At 42.2% G+C, this 26,724-nt stretch overlaps 1 protein-coding gene and 1 long non-coding RNA gene across 2 annotated transcripts in view; one reads left to right on the forward strand and one right to left on the reverse strand.

Annotated features, from left to right (window-relative positions):
* Positions 1-26,724, forward strand: part of LOC309339031 (uncharacterized protein) — a 54,326-nt gene that overhangs the window by 21,033 nt on the left and 6,569 nt on the right. The window contains exons 10-33 of the mRNA XM_081856693.1: positions 137-289; positions 793-891; positions 1,407-1,571; positions 2,704-2,816; positions 3,342-3,471; positions 3,568-3,771; positions 5,187-5,379; positions 6,806-6,933; positions 7,687-7,887; positions 7,999-8,120; positions 9,269-9,497; positions 10,101-10,303; positions 11,020-11,178; positions 12,549-12,639; positions 13,494-13,634; positions 14,427-14,575; positions 15,669-15,780; positions 16,454-16,503; positions 17,507-17,683; positions 18,491-18,608; positions 21,853-22,018; positions 23,250-23,388; positions 24,948-25,101; positions 26,521-26,616. Coding sequence (XP_081712819.1) covers positions 137-289; positions 793-891; positions 1,407-1,571; positions 2,704-2,816; positions 3,342-3,471; positions 3,568-3,771; positions 5,187-5,379; positions 6,806-6,933; positions 7,687-7,887; positions 7,999-8,120; positions 9,269-9,497; positions 10,101-10,303; positions 11,020-11,178; positions 12,549-12,639; positions 13,494-13,634; positions 14,427-14,575; positions 15,669-15,780; positions 16,454-16,503; positions 17,507-17,683; positions 18,491-18,608; positions 21,853-22,018; positions 23,250-23,388; positions 24,948-25,101; positions 26,521-26,616 — 3,492 coding nt within the window. The remainder of the gene's footprint in view (positions 1-136; positions 290-792; positions 892-1,406; positions 1,572-2,703; positions 2,817-3,341; positions 3,472-3,567; positions 3,772-5,186; positions 5,380-6,805; positions 6,934-7,686; positions 7,888-7,998; positions 8,121-9,268; positions 9,498-10,100; positions 10,304-11,019; positions 11,179-12,548; positions 12,640-13,493; positions 13,635-14,426; positions 14,576-15,668; positions 15,781-16,453; positions 16,504-17,506; positions 17,684-18,490; positions 18,609-21,852; positions 22,019-23,249; positions 23,389-24,947; positions 25,102-26,520; positions 26,617-26,724) is intronic.
* On the reverse strand, positions 2,827-6,792 carry LOC309339450. The gene is made up of 2 exons (XR_014155364.1): positions 6,487-6,792; positions 2,827-3,465 (listed from the first exon to the last, which is right to left on the reverse strand). It is a non-coding gene; the product is annotated as an uncharacterized lncRNA (long non-coding RNA).

Genomic DNA, 26,724 nt, shown 5'->3' on the forward strand with positions numbered 1-26,724 from the left:
AAATTCATTATGATGTTCAGTGAAGCTTAAGTGCATACTACTCCTCTCTCTGAACTATCTAACATAGTAAATATTTTGCAGTGCTCAGTGGAAACCTATGTTTACTAGTAGGGCATCTTTTTCCTGGGATGCTTAGGTTATGCATGAGTTTAGAAGCATTTTCAGAAAACAACAGACAATGAGAACATTTCCTGTTTATGAGGCTGGAACGCCTGGATCAGAAACCTGGGGTACCAGAGACCCCAACATGGCTTTGAAAAAGAGAGCCAACTGGATTCCTTTCATAAAGGTAATAAGATCTGCATTTGGTTGTTCTGATAAATTGTCTGCTCAGGCTAAAATATCTAAATTCCCAGCTTCTCACTAGCAAACCATGTGTACTCATCTTGAGTTGAAGTGGGTTAAATGGTCTCAGTTCAAAGGCTCTTGTCCAGAAACTTGGCATATGCTGAAATATGATTGGCTGCTACCTTTGACAGAGGTGATTGGATATTTGGACAGAGTAGTGGGTTGCCTGGATTCATCCCTTCCACAAGTGGTTAGCACTAAGAGCAGCAAGCAAATGGTAAGATCTTTGCACACGTTCATTTCTGTACAACACTGGCACACCTGGATCAAGCCCAAATCTGCTGAGTGCTAGTTTTTTCTTTCATGCAAAGCATCCTTTAGTTCCTGTATGTGCAAATTTGTGCACACAAAACAATTCAGTATGTCCCAATCACCTGTGCTGCATTAGGACGAGGAATGTGTTTTCTTTATGTTCCTTACGCATGGTTTTTTACTGACAAGCAGATTAAATCTAACCAAGATCCATGGCAGCAAAAAATGTTCAGGAAACTGGAGCATCGGAAGGTTGATGAACTGCTGCAGATTCAGTCAAAAATTTTAGAGGTAATAAAAACTGCTGAGTAACTGCTTCTCCACTCCCTACGTCCATTTTTATTTATTTATTTATTTATTTATTTATTTTTGCATTTCAAGGTTCTTGGTATATTTCTAACTTGTATCCACTTCTATCAAACCTGTCTCCAATTTGTGTGATATGTAGCAGGTTTACGCCAAATTATTTATTTTTACTTTTAAGTGAATCAAAACCCTTTTGGATATTTCAGGATGAAGTTTTTAAAAAATCTATACTCATTAACAGGAAAGAATTCCACAGTCAGTGATTCCAAAGACTGTTTTTACTCAGGACACCATGAACTTTCATTTTCACATTTTGTCTTTGCGATTTATAGTGGGGTAGTGTTGTTGTTTTTAAGTACTCTTACGTTATGTCTAAACTTATTTGCCATTCCTTGAAATTTCAAATCACTCAGTTGAATCCAGACAAAGTTAGTCTATATTATCTGAACTGTGGCTTCTGGTTTTGCTAAAAGTCAAAATATGTTGCTGTGACAAACTAGGTTTCCAATCCAGAACAGGTGATGGAGGTTCTTCAGGAGCAAGCATCTGCAGTGCTAGAGCCAAGATCAATGACATCGGCTTTTAATACTTTTACACTTTCTTTTAATTCACAACAATATGATCAAATCTGGAACAAGATTTACCACAACTCCAGATTCCATCAGGTAAATATGCAGATTTTATAAACTGAAATTTGTGTAGGTCTCTATAGGGATTGTGTACATTTTCTTTTGGAATGAATTTTGTTACTTTTGAAGAGGATACTCCAATTCAGGGTAAGTTAAAATATTATGTGACAACTGAGCTTCCATTTGACTACCATGTATTTATGAAACTGCTGTCCTTGCTATATTTTGTGATGACTTGCATTTTGCTTCATAATAGCTGGACCTGATAAAATGCCACCACCAACTTCTTGCCTTTTTATTACTTCAGATAACCAGGCGTCAATATGAGTCATGACAATAAGATTATCACTCAGTGGGGTTGGTTTCATGAAAGTTGAGAGCATCGTTTAGGATGCATGTATGACTAGTATCTCAAATGGAGTCCTGAAAGGTCTGTGTTCCAAAATATAACCCCACCACCAGTTACTTCTTTGTTTCTTGGTGACTTTGGCAGTGTAAGAGATTCTCAGTCTGCTTTGAAGTTGATAATGGTTTGTGAAAGTCCAAACAGGAACATAATACTTTTGTAAGAATAGACTAAAAACCACAGAGCAGTGTGCTAGCTTTTGAATAGATCATAGGGTGGTAGTCAACAAAGTAAGTGTGCTAGCACAAGGATTAATACTAGCACAATGGTGTTTCTCTCCCTTTCCTTCCCTATGTGTGCCATGTGCAATCCCAAAATATGTTTGGAGATTGGAGAGAAATCCAGAATACATTTTGCGGGGGGCGGGAGTGCAGGAAGAGAAATGGAGGAGGATGTTCCATTGCATAAGGAGAATCCTTGTGCTGGCAAAACATTGTCCTTAGTCCTGTGTTGAATACAATTCAGAATATGTGACAGAGGGATCCCACCCTCCTCCTTGGAAAATAATGGAGAAATCTGCTTGGTACTTCTTTTTTGTAGTCCTTAGTAGGTAGCAGAGGTTGATCTCTTGGTCACCATATATTGCTGCTTTACTTGCCATTTTGATAGGTCACAAGTTGTACAAGCAACAAGAGAACCAGTGGGCTATGATGTAAGGATTCCTTTGTTCATAATTTTAAAAATCTAAATTTCATAAAAATCTTGAAAACGAAAACTTTTGTGTGTGTTTGTCTATAATAACTAGCCCTTAAATATGGACAGGAGCAAACCAGTGATGATGTTGATAATCCTACCATGGCAACTGGTGAGAAGGAAATGAGACACTCCAACTTTAACAAGACCTCCACTTTTTCAAGAAAGAAAAAAGACACAAGGTGAAATGAATATTGCCGGTTCCTCTGTGTGATGCTTGTGTTTAATGCTAAAAATGAATGGGCTGTACCAAATCTGTCAAAACACAAATGGAAGGGCAGCTTCTCAAATTGCCCTGTCTCCTTCCCAGTGTCAGGCAAGCACTTACCCAGGCATTGGGAAGGAAATAGGAGGGCTCTAGGACCCTGGCAGAGCCTCACACCTCTTTCCCAAAGCTTGGTTTAAGGCGGCACCACAAGGATTAGGGGGAGGGCGTCAAATGGCCTCGCACTGGGCAGCATATTATCAAAGTCCACCCCTGCATATGTGTACTCACTGGCACCACCTTAAATGTGATTGCACTAACACACTCTCCTGGGCCTTCTAAATGATGTTCTGTTCTGGAGGTTTCCATGTGAGTGATTACAGTAGGAGCTTTACCTCCTAAAAAGCAAATATAAAGAGATTATGCAATTTAGATGTAACTGAGAATCTCTTTGAGGAACAGTAATTTAATTAAATTTCTCCTTCTTGGGGAAAATATGTAGTTACACAACGACCTTGCAGCTGCTGGGGTTAGATGAGGACATGGAGGCCGACAGCAAGGGGCTTCCCATGAGGAAAGGAGCCTACTTATCTCTCCTCCTTTTGCGTCACTTGCAAATCCGAGAGCTGCAGGTAAAAAGAAAAATCGCATTCAAATGTTCATATTATGCAAGACTGTACATAATAAGACTTATTTTTATTTCATCATAACCGTCTCATTTGTACTAGAGAATTTGTTTGGGCATCCTCAACTACTTCAGATCCGTTGAAAGAACCCTAACCATCAGCACCTCGGGTCTTGCCTTGAGTGCTGGCCATCTGGTCTCCACTGCTGAAGATTCCTGTTGGGTAAATGCAGCCAAAGGGGGCAGAGGTGCCTATGGTGGTCTTGGTTCACACCCCTATGTGCATTACACACCAGCCGACTATAAGGTGAGGCATTTGGGTACTTTGTAAAATAGCTTCATAGACAGACACATGAATAAAATAGGTGCGGCACCAAGGTCAACGGGTGCTCCAGCTGACCTTGCATGCAGAAGGGCCCTGGTTCAATCCCTGCCATTTCTAGCTCCCTGGAGAATTGCTGCCAATCAGAGTAGAGGATCTGAGATAGATGGACCAATGGTCTGACTTAGTGTAAGGCAGCTTCCTGGAGTAGGTCCTGCATGTTAGAGGATATAGCATATGGGGGCATTTAGGGGAATCCCCAGTCTCCTTACAACCCCAGCTCTATTTATGACAATCTGTATTTACCCAAGCTGATGAAGTGCAGGTCATAAAATCAAAGCCATATGCCTTATGCGGAAATGCATTTGAGTGTTCCACATCTGACACAGAGTTATAGATTTCTTATCTCTGTTCAAAGGTCGAAGCAGACAAATTAACATTAGGCATATGCCTTCGTTGTATTGCTTTCAATGCCAGCTAAAGCCTTTTTTACTTAGCCAGGCTACCCTGTTATGTAATTTTCTGGTGCACATTTGCTTTTCAAACTTTATTTCTCATTTGAAAAATAATTTTCAAATAATTTGTCTATTTTTATTGCTATTGTTAAATGGCTATTTTATACCATTTTATGTAAGCTACTTATGGAGGGTATTTTTAAAATTAAGTGGTGTATAAATTTCACTAACTAAATAAATGCAGCAAACACATGAGCAAAGTCTCCCAGAAGAGCCAGTGTGGTGTAGTGGTTAAGAGCGGTAGTCTCGTAATCCTGGGGAACCGGGTTCGCGTCTCCGCTCCTCCACATGCAGCTGCTGGGTGACCTTGGGCCAGTCACACTTCTGTGAAGTCTCTCAGCCCCACTCACCTCACAGAGTGTTTGTTGTGGGGGAGGAAGGGAAAGGAGAATGTTAGCCGCTTTGAGACTCCTTAAAGGGAGTGAAAGGCGGGATATCAAATCCAAACTCTTCTTCTTCTTCTTCCCTCCTGTACACTGCAGCCTCCCCCACTACTAAAATTACTACCCTAATCGTGTATTTTCATAAGTGCCCCATGGATCTCATTGGGACTTGCTCACCAGCAATCATGCTTAGTCTTGCAGCCTTAAAGCAATCTGTTCTATGGATGGGTCAGACTTTTAACATTCAAAATTTGCCTTCAGCTTGAAATTCACAAAAAATACACTGCTTCCACTCCTAAATCTCATTGCCAACCAGAAGTGAATCTTCCTCCACAAGTTTACAGCAGGTCAAACTCTTCCATACCTTTACAAAACTCTTGAAAGTTACACACACACATGTATGTACGTGTGCCCACATGCCCACATGTATATGCACTGTTTTATTTGGTACTTCTAATATAGGCTTCATCATGTGTTTATTTTTAATCTGTCCCTGGCACAGGTTCACAGTGTGCAGTTTATGGAGTTTGCAGAGGTAGAAAACCATGATGATTTTTACACCACAGAGGACATGTATGTTCACACCCAGGATCAGCGAGGGGCTTTTGTGATGTACGATGTAGCCCTCCAGGACCTGAAAGATCTAGAAAAGCAGCTTTTGCTTGTGGCAACCCAGTACATTGAGGCAGGGAAAGGTAAGAATCAGCACAGTTTGGTACACTTCTGCAAATGAGAAGGACAGAGAGGGGGGAAAGGAGCACAAATAGGAATGAGCTTGTTTGGAGGTTCTAGCAGGGGAGCTCAGCTATCGTATACCCTTGACCGAAGAACGGTACACTCCTTCTATCTGGGATGGTCGTCCTCTTCCACCGAGCGCGCAGCTTCGGGAGGGAAGCACATAGAGCGGTGAGGGAGGAAGGGGACACCCACCTAGCCAGGCAGATCAGCCGAATCAACCCTGGCGATCAATGGGGTGACAGATGTCGCAGCCAGATCGCCCTCACATCCAAATAGGAATGATAATTTACAAGGATGATCACCAGCCCAAAAGTTGGTATCCCAAAAACTCAGCCAGGGTGCCTGACTTTGCTAAACGTCAGTTTATAGTAAGTTGCTTATTGTCAGCTACTGAGCCAGCCTAGCAGATGGGACTCTGGACTCTTTTCATATGATTGTGTGAAATGTTGAGGTCTATGTCAGTGTTTCCCAAACTTGGGTCTCCAGCTGTTTTTGGACTACAACTCCCACCATCCCTAACTAGCAAGACCAGTGGCCAGGGATGATGGAAATTGTAGTCCGAAAACAGCTGCAGACCCAAGTTTGGGAAACACTGGTCTGTGTCAATGGTGACACAGCAAGCACCTCTAGGCACCTCATATCACAATGTCTAGTCTATATTTGTTGTTGGACTGGGGCAAGGGACCTTTTTCAAGTAGAGGACAACCTTCCAAGGGCTGAATGTCAGTGGTGGGTGGGGCCAGAGGATGTCACTCTTTTGTGCAGCAAGCTTCTTTCCAGCCAGTGCCAGATTTACGTATAAGCTAAACAAGCTATAGCTTAGGGCCCCACTCTCTTGGGGGCCCCAAAAGAATTTAAAGGAAAAAACCTGGATGTACATTTCCAAAATATGAGATGAAAAATAAAATAAAATAAAACCTATATACAGCAACAGTATTTGTGTTGTGTAGGCTCCTATGATGTAATTAGGTCCATAAATTACCATATAGCATATATTCAACAGAAGAAACAGCGACAATTTGTTGTTGACAAAGGACAGCTGGACATATAAAGGGCCCCATTACCTTCAGTAGCTTAGGGCCTCATCAAACCTAAATCTGGCCCTGTTTCCAGCAATGTAAAACCCAGATGTTTATCACACTCATCTCTCCAGCCTTCATCCAGGCAAGCAGGAGGTATCATTACAGTTCAAATATTCATCTCACCCAGGCAAAAGCACTTAAGAGGTTGTGGAACGAGGTTGGTGGGCTGTGTGTGGCTTGGGAGGGCCCTTGGAGCCAGATAGAGAGGTTTGGAGAGCCGCATTTTGTTAAGTAGGCATTGTTCTTCCTTAGCTTGCTGGTTTCTGTGGAAATGCCTGTTGTGCTGTTTTTCCTTTTCGAGGTCACAAAGCATGCCGTGATTCCAGTAATAGCAACTACTCAGCCTGGGCTCATGCATCAGTGGATCGATCTGCAGTAATCCTTGACCTTTGGACTTGTGAAACAGCTTTCTTAGAAAATAAATGGCAGGTGTATATATATTCCCACATTATTTTTAAAAACCAACCAATCTGAGCTCCTGTTACATTCAATATTTTTTTAAATTAAAATTATTTCTCATCCTTCCAAAGTTGCCTAGAGCTGTCTTTGTGTGTTGGACTATTCAAACCAACTATACTTGCAAACAGAGATCATTAGCATTTTTGGAATACAGTATTTTATATCCCCCTTCCCCCAGTCATCTTATGTAGCTCTAATAGCTATAATATATCTGAAAAACTTAAATTAATTGGTTTGGATATTTTCCAGGGCTATAATAATTCAGAGACTAAAAGTGTGAGATGTGACAAAATCCAAGGCAAATATCAGACTAATGTTTCCTTGATTTTCAGTGGGCTTACTCTAAGTATCACTTTAATCTGAATGCTCCATTGTTATTAAATGAATATGAAGCTGATTTTTTAAATTATACTCAATTTTTATCATCTGAAACACAGTACTACAAAAGAACTTGCATTACAAAACATTTTATCTTGAAGCATTTTAACTCTCCTGTTCCACAGCCCATCCAGCCCTTCCTTTATAGAAATTAAGGCCCCTCTTTCCCATAGACCTGTTCCCAGAATGGCTAAGCCACATAAAACATAGCTGACTAAATTAGCAAATAAGAGAGAGAGGTGAAATAGGGAAAGTTAACTTTTTTAAAAAATAGAGAGAAATAACGGTATCATTCTTTTTTTAAAAAAACCCATCTATATATTTTTGCCTTAAATCTATTTTCAGCTTTTGAATAGTTACTTTGAAGCATATCAACATGCATTAGATTCAGAAGAAAGATTTGCTTTGGCCCAAGTTGTAACAGACATCATGTACAGACGCCCTCGATTTGATTTCCATCTTGGGTATTTTGTGAACATCTATAAAGATGAGTGTGCTTGCCTTGAGCTTCACCTACAGCTGGTGAGAGGTGTACTGAACAAACAGGTTAGTGGACTCTTTGAGTTTTTTATTTATTATTTTTTATCTGTTTTCTTACATTTATATCCCACCTTTTCTGCTACATGAGGCTTGTGTTTTTATTTATTTGGTTTTTAGATAGATAACCAACGTGAATATAACCACAGGATTTGGCGTGATGGTCCCAAAGGTGGCACCTGTGAATTTGGTTTCCCCCCATATATAATTGCAAAACAATTAATTGCTATTAATATCACCCCGTGAGTAATGTCTGTCTCTCTTTATCATATGATGCAAGTACTGTATTATAAGGGAGCCCATCTTTAACTTGCTCAGTCAGAATCTTCCACAAAAAATCACACTGTTATCCCTTTGTATTAAAGTGATGTTGGTGCAGATAAGCTAATTCAACTGTAGATGAGTAGCTTTCACACATAGCATTGCCATGTCTCACAACACGGATCTACTTTGCACATAATGTTAAGCCAAATGAACAAACATGGCTTTTCCAAATGAATATTTTATTGACAACATTGCAAAGGGACGTTTACAAAGGGTTTTCAGCCCCCTACCCCACCCCACCCCACCCCACATTACTCCTTTAAACTATGGAGGTTTGAAGGAGAAGCAGGAAGGTTGGGGTGCCCTCTCAATCACCACTGGGCAGCTGCAAGTGCACCTGCCTTACCAAACCTCCCATCCCACTCCCCATTGACCTTGCCAAACCTCCCCTTAGACCCCTCCACTGTTGAGGGAAGGCCAAGAACATGAGCAACATAGGGGAGAAATATTTTCTCACATTTGTCCCCTCCCGACTAGCAATGGTAGCAATAACAGCAGGACGGAAAGGAGATATTCTCTCCTTCACTTCCACCTCTTTGGTGGCAGCAGCAGAACAAAGAAACAAAGGCGAAAAGGCCTCCCTACCCTTCATCCTGCTGTTGCTGTCACTGCCAGTAACAGGAGGAAGGGGTGACAGGTGAAGTGGGCAGTGGCAGCAGAGTATGGCAGTTGCTGAGGAGGTTCCCCGTCCTGGCCTGCCTGTTCCTTTGTTGCTCACCCGAGCCAACCACCACCCATGCTGCTAATTCACTTGGCTGGTCAGCCTGCCCTGCCTGCCTGGGCTGCTCACCTACAGTGCAGTTTGCATGGCTCCCCATGATGACATCCTTACATTGTCACTATATACTAGGATACAGAATGATTTATAAATGGAGAATATGTATTTACGCAATTCACATAAAACACTCAGTATGTAAAGGTTTGCATGGAATGTATCAGATTTCAGGTTAGCTTAAACAAAACTATCATTTGTCCTATTAGGCTCCTTGAAAACAAAAGTTATTTCTCGTAATGTAATGATTCTGTCCTTTCATAATGCTTTTTAATTTTGTTTTTGTTTTTAAAGTTCGGCTTTGAAGAACATTTATTTGCTTGAGTTCCACCCTTCCCTTGGCCTAGTATCTTTAGTTCCTAAAGCTCTGGGTCATATCCTCCAGGAGTTCCAGCAAAGCTGTAGGCCAAAGACAGCCAGGGAGGCAATTAATCTGGAAAAACATGTGCTTCAACTTGCCCTGGACATATGGCTGACCATGGAACAGCCAGAGTCTTTTTATGGCTCTCAAATTCAGAAAGATGTACGTATGTCTTCTACATTCTAAATCTGTGGTGATTTTGTCTTGTTTTTAAATAAATCAGGCTATGATACACATTCTTACCTGAAAGTAAGTGCCCTTTTATTTAATGGGACTTACTTTCAAGGAGACAAGCATAGGACTCTGCTGTTAGTGATGTCTGTTGCAGACTCTACACATTCATGTCAGTTAAAATGGACTGATCTGTTGATATGGTCTACAAATCTTCTTTCTCTTGTTGACACAGTCAACTAAAAGTTTCAATACAAACTTTTAAGGATTTTATGCTTGTGAGCTGGACAAATTCAATGGCACCCTTGTAACCTAAGGTTAAACACTCACGTATTAGCTAGTAGAGAACAATAACAGTTATCAACCCATCTAGGAGCTCAGAGAACCTTTATTGTTCTTCTTTAGCTTCAATGGAATCTTCTAGCTAATCCCTTTCACTAATACACATAGGCATTCTCCATTTCAGTGTCAATTAAACCATTATATTTAACAGCCTTAACTTGTCATCTGAACCTGGGCTCGTGGTTTGATAAGACAATTAAGCAACAACATTATTTTTACTGACTGTTGAAAGGAAGTGTATGTCCCCCATAGTTATTCACAGAAGTTCTGGTTGAAGATCCTTGTCTTGTAAGAGAGATTGCTATGTCAGCACTGAAATCAGCAGAAGAGGGAAAGCAGAAACAGGGTAAAGAAAAGCAAGCTTTTATTCTGAACATCTTCTCAAGGCTCCTTGAACTTCTCACCCTCCGCCATCGATTGATAGAGGCTGCAGTAGAAAGTGCACAGCTGCAGAGGTAAAGTAATGGGCACATGGGATGGCAATGCAGGGAGCTATATTGAAATCCCATTGAAGAGGGATTGAAAGTAACCATTAAGGACTTTTGTGCAGCAGGGGGTTTTTTCCTACTCTTGGGGTATGTAGGTTAAAATGCATATCCAGTGACATTTAGGTCTCTCCTCTCGGCAGTCCCTCCAAACCACTATTTCAGGTATGCCACCTTTATTCCACCCGGATGGGGAACCCCTTTCAACCCAAGGGCTGCATTCTCTTCTGGGCAACTGTTTGGGACCCACATGCCAGTGGTGGGTGGGGCCAGAGCAATGAATGTGAATTTTATCTTTGTAGAATAGGCTAGTTTCCACACCCACCCACCCACTCTTCCATCCAGGCAAGCAAGAAGCACGATCAGAGTTCAAGAACACATTCCAGCCAAGCAAAAACAGTCAAGGAGTGTGTAAAGCATAGCAAGTGTGGGTCCTGAAGGCCAGACAGAGATGTCCCCCAGCCCCGAGATTCCCCATCCCTGTTTTATACCCACGGTCAGATTGCCCACTGTCTCCCACACCTATTGAGACACAGAATGATTCTTAAACTCCATAATCAATAGCGTACAGTTGCTGGCAAACAAAATTTCTGTTTCTAGCAAAGCAAGAGTTGCCAGCAAGGGTGACCCTGACAGTGGCTAAAGAAACATTGCAAAGTTAGATGTATGTGTTCTTTTCCTTTTAGACTCTACAAAGAATTTGCAGGAGAAATGGGCTTTGATGAGTTCCATTTATACTTAAGGCCCGTGTACTTTGAATTTGCAACTCACAAAGAGAAAGCAGACCAGCCCTCACCAATATTTGTTACTTCTCTTCTAGAGCATCATGACAGTAGTGTGGATAGGTAAACCAGAGCTTTATGGGTATTGTGGCACATTTTCCTCGTCTTTCGATCAGCCCCAAAAGCAACTTATCTAGGTCCAAATGATGTGGAAATAGAACAGCGATTCTTTCTTAAAACTTTCCAAATTGATCTTCTTTCTAAGCATTGTCATAAAGTGTGACTGGAGCTTCTGTTGTTTTAATTCACCCTTTTCAAGATTAGTATTTTAAAAATAAAAAGCTAGTATAAGTTCACAAAAGAAAAGTGCATATAAGGAGTGAAATCAAATCCCCCCTCACCGCTGCCGCTGCCAAATTCAATGCAGCTTATCTATTTCAGGGTTTCTGAGGCACCAGTGTTTATTAACACAAACTGCTGAAGGTTTATTCCATGAAAGAGACCATAGCTGCCATTCTTCTCTGGTAGTATTTCTTAGAGGCTGGGATGTGGATACTCCATAAACATACAGTTATATTGGGGGCCAAGTATTCTCATTTATAGTTAAGGTCTGATTAACTTTGCCCAGTTAATCATCCAGCCCTCAGTTGTATCATAACACTCTCTCTCAATCTACTCTGCATATTTGTACTGTATTCTCAATAGGCCCAGCCCTCCTAGATTTGCAAAATTGCAATGACTCTATGTCCCTTGGCTTCTATGCGGGGGGTGGGTGGTGGTAGAAGAGTACTGTAATTAAACAAATGGCTTTTGCAGTTATTTGTAACCAGTCTCCCATATGAAATTAAAACCAATCACAAACTAGCAGAATGTATCATTTAGCACAAGTGCATTTCAGAAATTTGCTGTGACTTTCAGAAACAGATTTCTTTAAATCTATAAAAAGAAATATGTCACACATCTCCAGTGTTTCCCTTGTGAGACAATCAACCCCTCTATTTATTTTAAATACCGGTATATACTGCTTTTATGTTGGCCAGCATTTGGAAAGGTGTCTGATTTTATTTGTCTGTTTGTTTAATTTATATCCCGGCCTTACTTCCAAAGAAGCCCACTTTGTAGTGGTATCATTAGAGACATGGGCTCAGATCCTAACTAAGCTTCTGCTGGCAGGAACATCCCATGAGTGGAGTTCTGTTTACAGGACACTCCAACTTTCACTGACCCCTTCCCCTTTGCTCTTTGAAAATCTACTCTGTAGGTGCTGGAAGACTCTCTGAAGAAGCATGACAAGCAGAACCAGGAGCCCTTCGGTTCACAGAAGGGTAGTTAGGATCCAAGTCATGTTCTGTAGATGAGATTAAAAATATTTGTAATAAAAAATGTGAATAAGAAGCAAGCACAGCACTTTCCCTTTTCATTTATTTACATTTCTACGTTCATGAATGCTTGCATATTAGTTTGTGTAATTTAGAAATATTTACCTCTTGCAGATATATTCCATCCAGCTTAATGTTAAACATCCATGATATTGACAATCAAATTGGAAAATTTAGCTTTCGTACAAGAGACAGCATTCTTCAGGTGACTGAATTATTTCCCCCCAGTAATTCTCAATACTGTACAACCACAATGAATACATTTTATTCCTTCCCTTCCTATAATTTTTCTTTTGTCTTGCACCAGAAGTTATTTGAGAACCAGCAGTGTTCTGGGTTGTCATTTTTAATATAACTGTACCCTGACTATCTCAGTCACTGTAAATCAGGTAAGGGGGATCTACACTGTGTGTAAATTACATTGTAGATGCACCATTTCTAAGTTGAAGTACCTAATTATAGCCATTCAACAAATTTTTAAAAAATTAAAGGAACACAATGAAAGATATTTCAATGTTCCTTTCTGTTTTCCTGGACTTTTCTTCTCATGATTCACCTGGGAATGCACCTGATCTGCAATAGTATGGGGGAGGAAATAAGTATAAAATATGTATTGAAACAGACATTTAAAAGGTGAAGCTACCTCTTCTTCAACATTTCCTCCAAATATTCTGATGAGCATTGCTACTTTATTTCATATTCAACTCCATGTGGCATCCAATTTTACTATTTGGGGCTGTGAACGCACTATACATTTAAAGTCCATTTTCATTCCCAATAAAGAATCCTGGCAACTGTGGTTTACCCTTCACAGAGCTATACAGCTCTCATCATCTTTCGCTACCTTCAGCTCCCAGTATAAAAGTATACTGTATATGCAACCTTATATTGCACTTAATTATGGTTCTAGATCTATGCAAAGTAAAATCCTGTATCTGAATGCAAGTGAAAAGATTTCAGTGAGTCTAAGGATAAGTACATCTATATCAAGAGAAAACTGTGCAACTTCATGTTACAGTTATTATATGAGTCCTAATAGTTTTTATCTTAATTCTTCAGCTGTTACTGAAATCTCATGGACTAGAAAATCTTCAGATTGCTCTTGCCTGCCAAGTCACTCATAAAAACACACTGCTTGTTGCTGTTCAACAGGCTGCATTTTGCCCCATGGTGCAGCCCTTGCGGACGCTGGATATGAAGGTTTGCATTTTTTCCCTCTCTGCAACTATACATGAAATGCAGTTGTGTAACTTTTTCTTACTTTTTGAAATGAAAATCACCCACCAGAGGCTACAGTTGGAAGGAGAGCAGGGAAGGTATATGTAACCCTTCCCCTATAGGCTACTACATTCCTCAGAATCGTCCTGTCATGTTGTCAAGATCCAAGTTTGGGGCAAGTACTCTTTGGTGAGAATCCAAGCAGAGATTTAAATCACACAATATGCAGCAAAGTAAAGCATGGAAGTATAGGCCATTAGACCTTTAAAACATGTCTTTCCAAGTGAGTTCCAAAATAGTACCTTATTCACCCAGCATAGAAAAATCCCACACATTTAGTAAGTTAACAATTGTTTACTTACAAGCTCTCTAAAGGGCAGGTTCATGTGCTTTTCCATGCATCAGTTAGAAATGTTGCACAGGCAGTAAAACTTAGTTTAGTTCCAAATGGTGAAAGGTCCTTAATTATTGGTATAAGAATTTAAGAGTGGCTTGTGAGAGCCATGCGGTCTGAGCTGGAGCAACTAGTTCAAACCTCTTTACACTTTGAGTTTCTCAGGTAGACAGAGGGAGGAACAAATACTTGGTTACCTAGTTCCTCCCAAGGTGAGCTAATCATGGCAGGATAGCTTACTTTATGGCCTTAACCCCTTAATGCATTAATTAGACCAGCAATTTGGTTATATGAGGCGGTTTATCCTACAACAAGAACCATTAGGTAATGGGCAGTGGTGTAGATCTGTGTAAAAGGAAATGTTGTCTTTAATGTTTCAGGAAGGAGGTCTAAGTCTGAGGAGTCAGAGCAGTTCAGCAAGTAGAAGTTCTATGGTTGGAACTGAAACAGAAGACCAGTTTCTGGCCACATCACCATTGGTTATACATTCCATTCGACATTTTGCAGCAGGACGCAGCATTTTAAAAAGGTAGGTTGATAGTATAATGGGCTGCAGGGTGTTTTCCATGTATGTACGCACGCATGTTTCAATGTACACAGCTCTTTCTTTCATTCTCACCCTGAGGCTACAGTTCTAAGCACTCTTACTAGGATGCAAGAACCACTGATATCTTCATGTTTATGCCTCTTCCAGCACTTTCAAAGACCGCCATTCCCATGGCTTATGGCATGCATGTATATCCATTGACATGATCCCATAGTGTTGCAGTTTGGCTCAATCCATACAAGTATTCATTTACAATCTCATGGATATTTTTACCAGCTTTTTTTGCTCTCCCCTTTCTGGCTGGGCAAGGAATGGATGAGAAATTAATTTATTTTATGTCCTGCCATTCCTCAAAGGACCTCTAATACTGTACTGGGGACACCCCACATGATAGGTCCTGCTCATACTGTTGGTATATGTATACACCTTCAGCTACAGAGGTGGTGTTGGATCACATTACGGGAAATAAGTGTTGTATTGTTAGAAAGGAGCCACAGCTGACAGATAGTATTTGCAAAGTCACTATATTTACAATAAGCATGGATTCCTTAGTTAAAGTCAGTATGTTTAATCATGGCATAAATACTAAATGTTTATAAAGTGTAGATATGAGGTAAATATTAAGGTAAAGGGACCCCTGACCACTAGGTCCAGTCGTGACCGACTCTGGGGTTGCAGTGCTCATCTCGCTTTACTGGCCGAGGCAGCCGGCGTTTGTCCGCAGACAGCTTTCGGATCATGTAGCCAGCATGACTAAGCCGCTTCTGGCGAACCAGAGCAGCACACAGAAATGCCGTTTACCTTCCCGTCGGTGTGGTTCCTATTTATCTATTTGCACTTTGATGTGCTTTCGAACTGCTAGGTTGGCAGGAGCAGGGACCGAGCAACGGGAGCTCACCCTGTTGCGGGGATTCGAACCTCCAACCTTCTGATCGGCAAGTCCTAGGCTCTGTGGTTTAACCCACAGTGCCACCCACTGTGGGTAAATATTAGTTGTTCAACTATGTAGTTTGCCTGTTAACAGGAAAATGTCAGTATTTCTACCTTCAGGATAACATTATTGCTCATTCTCCAGGCCTCGAGAAGCTTTTGTCTCAATTCAGTTGGAGAAACAGGGTCCACGGGACATGATGCTGAACACATTCATTCAAAAGAAACAAATCCTGGGGGCTAGAATGCAAAATCCTGTAAGTGTGCCAGGAAATAATATCGGAATTTACTTACATTTTGTTGTATGTGTTTTCAGACTAACGCTTAGGGAACTTTTTGGCTTCAGAATCAGTGCACTCCCAAATGTTTGGGAGTTGTTTAAAAAACACACACAATATCAGAAGCTCAACTGGAGTGTATTGTGGAAACTCAGCCTAATATAAACCAGCATGCTTTGGCACAAAAAAGGTGGAAGCAGCTAGCAAGAGCTGCGAAAAAAGAATTTTAGGACCACATTGCTAAATACATCAAGGCCAACAATAAGTTATTTAAATACATTACAGGGAGGTGGCTGGGTGACTAGGAAGTCAAAGATGTGCTAAAGGAGGATTAGGAGATTGTGGAAAAGCTGACTGAATTATTTGCAACAGAAAATATAGGGAACATTCTAGTGCTTGAACAAACGTTTGAAAAGGGGAGTCTGAGAAACTGAGGCAGATAGTGGCGATGAGAGATGAATTTATAGGCTTGAAAAAGGACAATCACACACATCAATAGGATGGAGCAACTTCCCTATGAAGAGAGGTTGCAGCATTTGACTTTTTGAATACACAACTTTCCACTGACGTGTGTCTTTGTAAGATAATATATATGCATAATTATGTAAAACTGGAAATCTTATGTAAAAACAAATGGTATAATTTGTTGCAGGAGGAAGTTGAAAAAGTCAAAAGAGAAGTTATTGTTGAATACTGCCATAAGTAAGTACACAAAATCTATACAGCATATCTCCACCAAAGGCTAGTGGAGTTTGTTTGTATGAATGTATGTAAAAAGTTTATTTTCCTATTCTCGCTGCAGGCCGATGCTATATATTATATTGGTACGATGTGGACATTTCAATAATGGGGAGATGAAGCCAAACAGTCTGTCCTTAGATCAGCTAGAAAATAGAAGAGAGTAATCTCCAAGCCTATAAATAAAAAACAAAAAGCCTGCCAAAATGTAACAAAGCAAAACACAAACAACATAAATAATACTAAAATAATTTCAAGAGGGCCAGTTGGAAAGTAAAAGCAATCTAGTTATGCTTCAGGCAGTTTCTGCAAATAAACTGCCTATATAAGAACAATTGTAATAATCTGGGTCACAGCAGTTGTTAGACAGTCCATTATGTTATGGGGAGGGGGAAGAGAGGGAGGGAGGGAGGAAGAGTGAAGGTGAGTAACGGTTATCAAGATAGGCAATCCTGAATAAAGAGTAGTAGGCCCTGATTCCTCAGGAGCAAAGGTGTTTTCACTTGGGACATCAATTTTGGATCATTAGGAACAAATTGTGACCCCTGATGCTACATGAATTTTATGTGACTCACCTGAGGGAACACAAGAAGCCTGTAGTAGGATTGGATACTGATTGCAACAGCCTAAACAGTAAATGCAACCTATTTCCAATTGTGTAAATGTAAGAATCACACAACTGCTTTGTATGGAACAATGGAAAATATTTAAAGATGTCTGCATTCAAATGAGTGCTACCATTTATTCTTCACTAACGTTGAAAATACAATGTATTTTACACAACACATTTTATCCATTCATGAGCAAGAGAGCACTAAGAAATTACGAGGTTTCTTCTGTGCTAATATTTATAATTTGGATATGTCCTTTACATTTCAGTGAAAGAAAACAATAAAGCAGGGAAACTGGTTCTTCAGATATGAACACTATAGTGTTTTGCTAATGCTAAACTTTGGTACCATTTTAGGATGAACCATCGTATATCACAATACTCTCTTCGAAGTCAGATCATTGCTTATTACAACAGTTTAAAATCTATGCTAGATGATTTCCCCAGCGTGAGAGACAAATACTTCATGATTGGGTTACCGCAAGAGAAGAAAGAAAAACAAGAATTAAAAGAAAAGCCTGAAGATGATCCCAGGTATGTAAATACTCTGAGCTGCTTGTTTATAGAGTTCCATATCATGTTGTTTTGCTAATTGGGGACAGTGGGATTACTGCTGCTAGCCAATAGTTTCTTTCTTTCTGGCTATTAGATAGATATAATCCCATCAGAGAAAAAGGCAAAGTATAAATAAATTAACAACAACCCTGTGAGGTAGGTTAGGCGGAGAGACAGTGACAGGCCCAAGGTTACCGGTAAGCTTCATGGCAGAATGGGAATTTTAACCTGGTCTCCCCAATTCTAGTTCAGCATTCTAATCACTACACCTGTTTGGAAAGGTCAAAGGATATGATAGTAAGCTTATAAACAGAGGGAGAATCATGCGAATAAAGCCTATAAGTGTTATCTTCAAAGTGGGATTAGAAGCCCACCTCCCGTCCCCTGTTGGACGGAGAGGTAGCTTAGGAGGCTGCTATTTGGTTTGCTTGTTTTATCATATTTTCCTTTAGAAACTTGGAGCATCTTGTGGGGCCTTCTGCTGTCTCTCGTCTAATCACTTTATCAATTCCACACCACCTCAGTTTCCACACAGCTGAGCCTATTTTTGCCACTGTTGTGTCATCGGCCGCTTGGGAGAAATTTGTGTGAAAAGGCACCACTTAATGTAGTAATTATAAAATTATGACTATATAGGTTATATTTCTTGTTTTTATATATGAATGTACCACATGCAGCAAACGAGAAACAACTGTATAGCTATTGCGCAAAAATACCCTGTTGAGTGCCACAGAACATTGTGATGTGATTGTGCAAGTAATTCACTTTCCTCCCGTAACAACTCAGGTCATTCCAGACACGGCCTCGTGGTTTGCTGTCCACAGATGGACGGTCCTTCTTGAATCTGTGGTTCATCCCTCACCCTTCTGAAATCCTATCTGTGTTTAAAATGCTACCAGAGAAGGTTCGTACACTATAGCCCTGAAGAAAACTCTTGTCAGTCAAACTGTATAGATCATGGTGGTCCAACATGCTGCCCTTGATTCCTTTTTTGGTGGCCCCCTAGCAACATTTGGCGCCCCTCCCAGTCCTTGTACTGCCTTCCCAAGCTGGGTAAGCGAGGCACTTTTGATTTGGGAAGGATGTTGAGGGCTCTGACAGGGTCCTTTCCAAAGCCTCGTTGGCACTTTTCGAGCATGGGAAAGAAGGTGGGAGGGCTCTAGGACCCTGCCAGAGCCTTGTGCTGCACTTAGCCAACTTTGAGAAGGCAGTAAATTTTGGCCTTGCTCCCCGCCTGTTCACACAACAAGGCAGTGTGCAAGTACTCCTGTGGCCCACTTGGTATGAAAGGTTGGGCTGCCCTGGTTTAGATTAACCTGGAACTGGTTTCTTTTGTCATGTTGCCATATTGTGCTGCTGTTGAAATACAGTGGTGCCCCGCAAGACGAATGCCTCGCTAAACGAAAAACCCGCAAGACGAAAGGGTTTTCCGATTTTTTAGCGGCTTCGCAAGACGAATTTCCCTATGGGCTTGCTTCGCAAAACGAAAGCCCATAGGGAAATCTCCGGGGACAGCGGGGAACCCTCCTCCCACCGCAAGCCCCGGGAAGAGAGGAGAAGCTGCGCGCCTTCCCCTCTGTTCCTGGACCTGTCCTGAAGGCTTGCGGTGGGAGGTCCGGGAACAGAGGAGAAGGCGCGCAGCTTCTCCTCTCTTCCCGGGGCTTGCGGTGGGAGGAGGGTTTTTCCTCCCCACCGCCAACATTCAGAAGGCTGTTCTGAAGGCTGGCGGTAGGAAGAAAAGCCCTTCTCCCGCCTCCAGCCTTCAGAAGAGTTCCCCGCAGGGCTCCCCAAGCTGTGAATGTCTGCCGCGCGCGAGGGGCGCTCTGCTTAAGAGCGCCCCTCGTGCGGGGCAGCAGGCTGCTATCCGCGGCTTGGAGAGCCCTGTGGGGAAGTCCGGCAGGGCTCCCCAAGCTGCAGATGTCTGCCCCACCCGAGGGGCGCTCTGCTTAAGAGCGCCCCTCGTGCGGGGCAGCAGGCTGCTATCCGCAGCTTGGAGAGCCCTGTGGGGAAGTCAGGGCTCCCCAAGCTGCAGATGTCTGCCCCGCCCGAGGGGCGCTCTGCTTAAGAGCGCCCCTCGTGCGGGGCAGCAGGCTGCTATCCGCAGCTTGGAGAGCCCTGTGGGGAAGTCCGGCAGGGCTCCCCAAGCTGCAGATGTCTGCCCCACCCGAGGGGCGCTCTGCTTAAGAGCGCCCCTCGGGCGGGGCAGCAGGCTGCTATCCGCAGCTTGGAGAGCCCTGTGGGGAAGTCCGGCAGGGCTCCCCAAGCTGCAGATGTCTGCCCCACCCGAGGGGCGCTCTGCTTAAGAGCGCCCCTCGAGCGGGGCAGCAGGCTGCTATCCGCAGCTTGGAGAGCCCTGTGGGGAAGTCCTGCAGGGCTCCCCAAGCTGCAGATGTCTGCCCCGGGCGAGGGGCGCTCTGCTTCAGAGCGTCCCTCGCACCCGGCAGCAGGCTGCTATTCGCAGCCTAGGCAGCCCTGCAGGAACTCTTCTGAAGGCTGGCGGCGGGAGAAGGGCTTTTCTTCCCACCGCCAGCCTTCAGAAGGCTGTTCTGAAGCCTGGCGGTGGGGAGAAAAGTCCTCCCCCCCCACCAGCCTTCAGAAGAGGTCCGGGGAAAGACTGTCCCCGGACCTGGTCTGAAGGCGGTCTCCCTAGGAATGCATTAATTGATTTTCAATGCATTCCTATGGGAAACCGTGCTTCGCAAGACGAAAAACTCGCAAGAAGAAAAAACTTGCGGAACGAATTAATTTCGTCTTGCGAGGCACCACTGTATTATTAGGCGCTGGATCCAGAGGAAAGTGTGCTATAGGGGCTTTAGAAGCTACCATGGATTCTGCTGAATAAGCTGGACTAGGGAATATGGGAGGATTTCTGAAAACTGGGAGGAGGACATTTCCATGAATGGGGCGTTCCATTCGCAGAAGAACCTCCCTCCCTTTTCTCCAGTCCCTTGCACCACAACCTTTACTCCCAAAGCAGCCGACAATTAAAATCCACACGAAGATAAGAGGCTGCATGAGTCGCAGAGTCACAGGGTTGCAGTAGCAGAGGAGACTTGCCCAGAATCTAGCAGAAGCACCCTGTATGAACAGAGTTGCATGCAGTTTAGGCCCATCCCCCCACCCTTGCAGTGTCCTGGGAAGCCTTTGGATTCAATCCAATGTAATTAGGAGTGTGTGGTTAGGCAAAGATTGGTCTCTTCTGCCCATGGAAATTAGTAAAACACTTGGTAAAACAAATCAAGTTCTCTCCAGTGGCAGAGAGGATTCCAGGGGGGAATGGGTGGTCACCAGCTGTCTAGCAGCCATGGTGGAGACCGCCTTCTGAACTCCATCAGCTGCCTGAGGCATGGGTAACAGTTGTAAGAGGGAGGAACTTAAGACCTTAAAACTGAAAACCCCACTCAGTTCTTGAATATTAGATGTTCTATTGCTATATGATGAGATACAAGGGAGGGAGGCAGCTACAAAATTAACCCCTAAGCAAAAACTGATCTGGTCCTCTCCAATGGTAATCCCCAAATCTACCACCTCAAGTGGACTGCCTCTTTTGTTTAATGGCAGAACTAACCTTGAATGAAATAAATATAGAAAGCCTATGGGATATTAGTAATATTTTCTGGAATGGATTTTGAACTGTTAGTAAAGGTAGCAGTCCAATCTAGAGACTTGCTTGAGGTGTTTTCAGATGAGGCCTCAATATTGCCAATGGGTTGCTGGCAACCATTTCTTTTAACTTATTAGATTTCCCCCAGAAGTAGGGGGAAATGATTAAATGGGGGTGGGGGCAAGCTGGTGTTTTGATGTTGATGTTGTGTGATGCTACAGTGCATGAGAAGCACTGGTCCAGGCCCATGCAGAGCTTGTCTAAGGCCCAGGGCAAGAGTCTTGAGTTATAAACTCAAACAAAAAAAGCACCTGATCCCTGGTGGGTTGCCCCATGCCAGCTTAGCCCTGTGAGGCCCAGGGCAAGTGTACCTGGCTGCCCCCCTCCCCTGTGTGGGCCTGCACTGATCCCACAATTAACACCCATTAGATTGCAAATAGCAGCTGCTGCTTTCAGTTTGTGATTGCTAAATGGCTAATTGATTATGACTTGTGTTTAATTTTTGAAAGATTTTTCTCCCTGTATTTCCTTCTCTTTTCCATAGACTGGCTTCAAAGCCCTGAGGCAGACACTGCAAATTGTTGCAGCTTTTCACGACATTATTTCCTACATTTTCAGCTTTGCACAGCTAGGAAATGCAACAGGCTGCCTTGATTATGTGTGCCCTCCTGACCATCTCACTGCAGAATGGGGAGGGACTGAATGGATCGGTTAGTAACAGATGTTCTTCTTTGAAACAGATAATGAATGTAAGGGGAAGTTTGAAATGCGCTGTTCAAAGGAATACTATGGGTATAGATGCCATAAATCAGAAACTGCACGTTTATGCTTAACATCTGTGATTTTCATTGTGTGTGTGCGCGCACACACAGACACACAGACACAGACACACACACACACACACACACACACACACACACACTATTTCAAATTAAGAGTTTCTGGTTTGGGAAATATTTCCTCAAACCATATTGGCTGGTGATCCAGTCATGTATGGGTCTTCCTGAGTTTTCCTGGGGCTGGGGGGTGGGGTTCTTTCCCTCACACATTTGACACAGTTCAAGTTAAACATTTCTGTTTATTTGTGGTAAATATTCTTATTTGATTGTCTTTGATTCTCTACGAGACTGTAATCTGATATCAGTGAGATTTACTGCTGAGTGAAACATCTTCAGCTGAATTGTCAGATGTTCTAAAGAAGGACATCCAGTTCACTGAAACAAAAGATGGGCAGGGAGGCATTTTCTGGGCCCATATTTAAACTACAAACACCTGTACAGCCCTAATTTAATGAAAATCTACTATACATTTGCCATTATGTATTCTGTTGGATCTTGTTCACAAACCAAATTATTCAATCAAATAATGTTTTAACTGTCTGCTGAAATGGTTATATTGTATGGCTTGCTGGTAGCTGAGACTCATAAGCTGGCTTTTGTCACAGTTTTCTCTAGAATGGAACATGGTTGTATTTTACCAATTCTTAGGTTATGCCTGACTGTGTATGTCCATCCATGCCCATGAGTGGATGTATGCATGCATGTTCAGACTTATGATCTTTGTACATGTTTGCACTAGGGTGTGACATACACGCTGCAGATGTTTTATTGTGTGTGGTGCTTTCAAGAAGTAAGGAGCAAAGTAATGTTTGTATAAGAAACTAGGCAACTTTCTCTGCAATGGTTAAAAATAGATTGTGTGTGCATTCTGATCCTATCCTTGGCTGTGATTACAAGGGCTGAGCCAGTTTGCCTCCTTGGATTTATTGCCATCCTTGGGACTGTAGGGACTGAGCTCCTGTTGTTCTAAAGCCACCATTGCCTCCCATAGGTTTCAGCTTGGACTGAAATTAAATGGGTAGAAGCATTGGATGTAAGAATGAAATAAATAAGGCAAATAAATGCCAGGATATTTTATTTATGACTGCTGTTGGGATTCTAGGAATTGAGCTCCAAGACCTGCAGAAAAAAATAGACAATCTTCATAGTCCCTCGGATCCAAAGAAAGTGGCCCAGATGCTGAGCATGCACAGAGAAGTTACACTTCTGCAATTTGAGGCAGCAGTTAGACATTCTGTGCGGTAAGAGATTAGCATAGTTCAAAAATAAGGATGTTGATTCAAGTTGGGGGATATGTCAAAAGGGAAGGATCTGGCAGGTGTTTTCTTTAAGGCTGAAACTACACATTATGAGAAGTTGTATATCACTTTCCCTTCCTCTTTAAATTTCTTTTAACCAAAAGCTGTCATATGAAGCTGTGGATTTAAATAGAGGAGGGGAGATGCACAGAGGCTGCCTATTCCCCACCCCCACCCCCGGCCATTTGCCCCACTCAAAAGTAGCTCCCTGCTGTTTTCCCATTTATTTGAGAAAACATATAAGTACCACTATCTTTTCCCCTGCCAGCTAAAAAGCAGCTGGGGGCAGGAGCAAATTTTTTGAGGACAAAAATGGCAGTGAAAAAGAGTTATGCAACCTATCCTTCATTTAAATTTGCAGCTTCTTGAGTTTGCTTTTAGTTGTCTTTTTTATATATATTAGCTGGGGAAAGTTGCACATGATTGTGTGTTTGTGTGTTTCAGCCTGTGATTCCAAAACTTATAATAGCAGCGCCACCTGCATTCTTACACCTGTTGTTTTGCTTTTATTGGAAACCTTTCCGAAAAACAAATTCTAAAAATAGCAGGTTTCGGTATTGTGCACCAAAGCCACCTTTAAAATTTCTGATCATGGGAGGTGTACATCTAGCAATATTTTAAACACTGATTGATCTTAAGAAGATATATAATAAAGATATTTAAATGAAATTGATGTTTTCTTTGTTCATTTCCATGTGTTGCAAAAAGCTGTTGCATTTCTGTGTTTTTGTAGAACCCTATGCTGTAATGCATAGATTTAAGGTAGTTGGTCATTCAGATTATTTAATCTGCACATTAGCCAATAGGAAGGTTTAGAATAATATAGCAGCCTTCACTAACCAGGTCCCCTCTAGAAGTTTTGGACTACAGTTGCCATCTGTCCCAGCCAGCATGTCCATACCTGAAGGGAGAACTTGCACATCTACCCTGTGGTGAGATGTGTGTGAGTTCCAAATGCACATAAGATAGGAGCCGGAGTAAACTCTCAACAGTGAGAGAGTGCAGTGGGTTTGCTTTGCTTTCTCCATCTTGAATAATAGAGTTGGAAGGAACCCTGAGGATCATCTGGGGGTTGGGAGAGTTCTTGAATTCTACCAGAAATGCTACATTGATTGCTATTGCTCAGGGGCATATTTATACAAGAGGCGTAGGAATAAAGGGAGTCATAGTTCTATGAGGAATAGGTCTCAAGCAGAGAATTATCAGCATCCATTCCTGATCTCAGATTTCCTGATTTCCAGGATTTGAGGGAAGAAAACCATAACAGTTAAACTGGCCTAAAACCTCTCTTCAGGGCTTCTCACTAAAGGGCAAATCTCATGTCACTTTCAAGTGAAGTACATCGCCATGCTAATTTTCTAAATTATGGATGTATGGAGCAGTTTGAAAATAAGTACATGTTAAAATCAGACCTTTTAAAAAACAACATTGATTAATAAATAGGAAATAATTTTATTGTATTTGCTTTTATAATGTATTTTTTTTCCCTGGTAACCCTCCAGAGAAGCATTTTTATCATCTGGAAATGTTTCTGCCTATCAGAGCATTATGGATCACATTTACCATGGGTTGCCTCCCATAAGTAACACCATTGTTGGAAGTGCCTTTGCTTCCCAGCTCCGGCTTCCACAGCCACTAGATCCACATGGCCACAGAGTGAGTAAAATAGTCTTCCAAAGATTCCTCTTACTGTTTCCTTCTCATTTGTACCATTGTTAGCTGTGCAATCAGCACAAGGCTATATGTATGTGTCTCTTTGTTGAAAAAAACAAGATGTCTCCTTGGGGTATTTTCTCAAAGTACAAAAGGTTTCATCACAACAGTCTCCAGGTTTTTTTAGCCATTTCTCTTTTCGCCAGTCCACCAGCAGTGGCATAACTGATGTCAAAATTTGAGCCTTTTGAGTCTCTTGCGTCCTAAACCTCATGATGGCTTAGGACCCAAAGCATTTGGTTCACCTCCTTATGGCAGCCAATGGTCTCTTCTCTTACTTAGGTGGTTCCCTGCTTGTGGTAGGCAGGTGGCCCAACTCTTTTGCTGTGTGGCACAATCTGTGGTCTTAACTGCCACCACAAGACAGCTCAGTGTGGACAGCATGCAAAGGTGCAGCTTTTGCACAGTCAAGCCTGGTGGCTCATTAACTGCAAACTAGCAGCTGCTGTGGGCACAGGACAGAATTGGCTGCCAAAAGCAGATCACTGCTGTGCACTGCCCCTGGATCAACTGGTATCTTGGGTCTAACTATATTAATGATATAATTAGCAATCATATTGTGGGCTTTAAAAAATTACGGTAAATACCAGGTGCATGGAGGGTGGGAGGGCAGAGAATGTCATCACTTGCATCGCAGCCTATAGGGAGAGGGCTTTAAGTCTTCCCTCCCCAACTGCAATTTCAGTAAAAATTCACCTTCCCCGCACATGGCAGCTAGCATTATTAGGAAAATACATCTTGTTTATGTCAATGCAAGTTTTATCCTAATACTATTTCCTGTGGGGGGGGGGATTTGAGAAAGCTTAAGCCTCCTATGTATTGCTATGCATATAACATTTTCCCCCCTCCAGCTTTTCTCTGATCTGGTATTTAGAGTTGCATCCAGTGAAGTTACAGTGGTACCTCAGGTTACAGACACCTCGGGTTACAGACTCCACTAACCCAGGAGTAATACCTCGGGTTAAGAACTTGACCTCAGAATGAGAACAGAAATTGTGTGCCGGCGGCATGGCAGCAGCGGGAGGCCCCATTAGCTAAAGTGGTACCTCAGGTTAAGAACGGTTTCAGGTTAAGAACACACCTCCAGAACGAATTAAGTTCTTAACCAGAGGTACCACTGTGTTTTGATTAACACAAGAACTTCCACCTGTAAACACTGAGCAGCTGTTGGGTAGTTACATCTTCCCACAGAGGTCTTCTTTTGTACCTGGCTTGAATTGGTGAAGTTGGGTAGCCTTACTGCCACTTTCTGCCTAGCAGAGAAAGGTGCATACTGTTAGTGAAACTGCATTTTAGGATATTTGGTTTATATGTGCTTGTAGTTTAATATTACATTTTAAAGTTGCAACTCTTTGTTTTTAGGCACTGTTGTTGTTCCCATGGAGAACATTCCTAGCAAGCACAGGTCCATTTCCTGTTATTATCAGCAACCTAGACCCCATAAACTATAATATGCAGGTATGGTACTCATATTACCTCTAAGGTGCATATTAAATTCTACTGGGGGCTGCCATCCCTACTCACCAACCCAACTTAGAATTGTTTTTATGTGCAGTTGTCCTTAAC

This window comes from Podarcis erhardii, assembly GCF_964252035.2.
Source record: "Podarcis erhardii genome assembly, chromosome: 3".
Taxonomy (NCBI): Eukaryota; Metazoa; Chordata; class Lepidosauria; order Squamata; family Lacertidae; genus Podarcis; species Podarcis erhardii.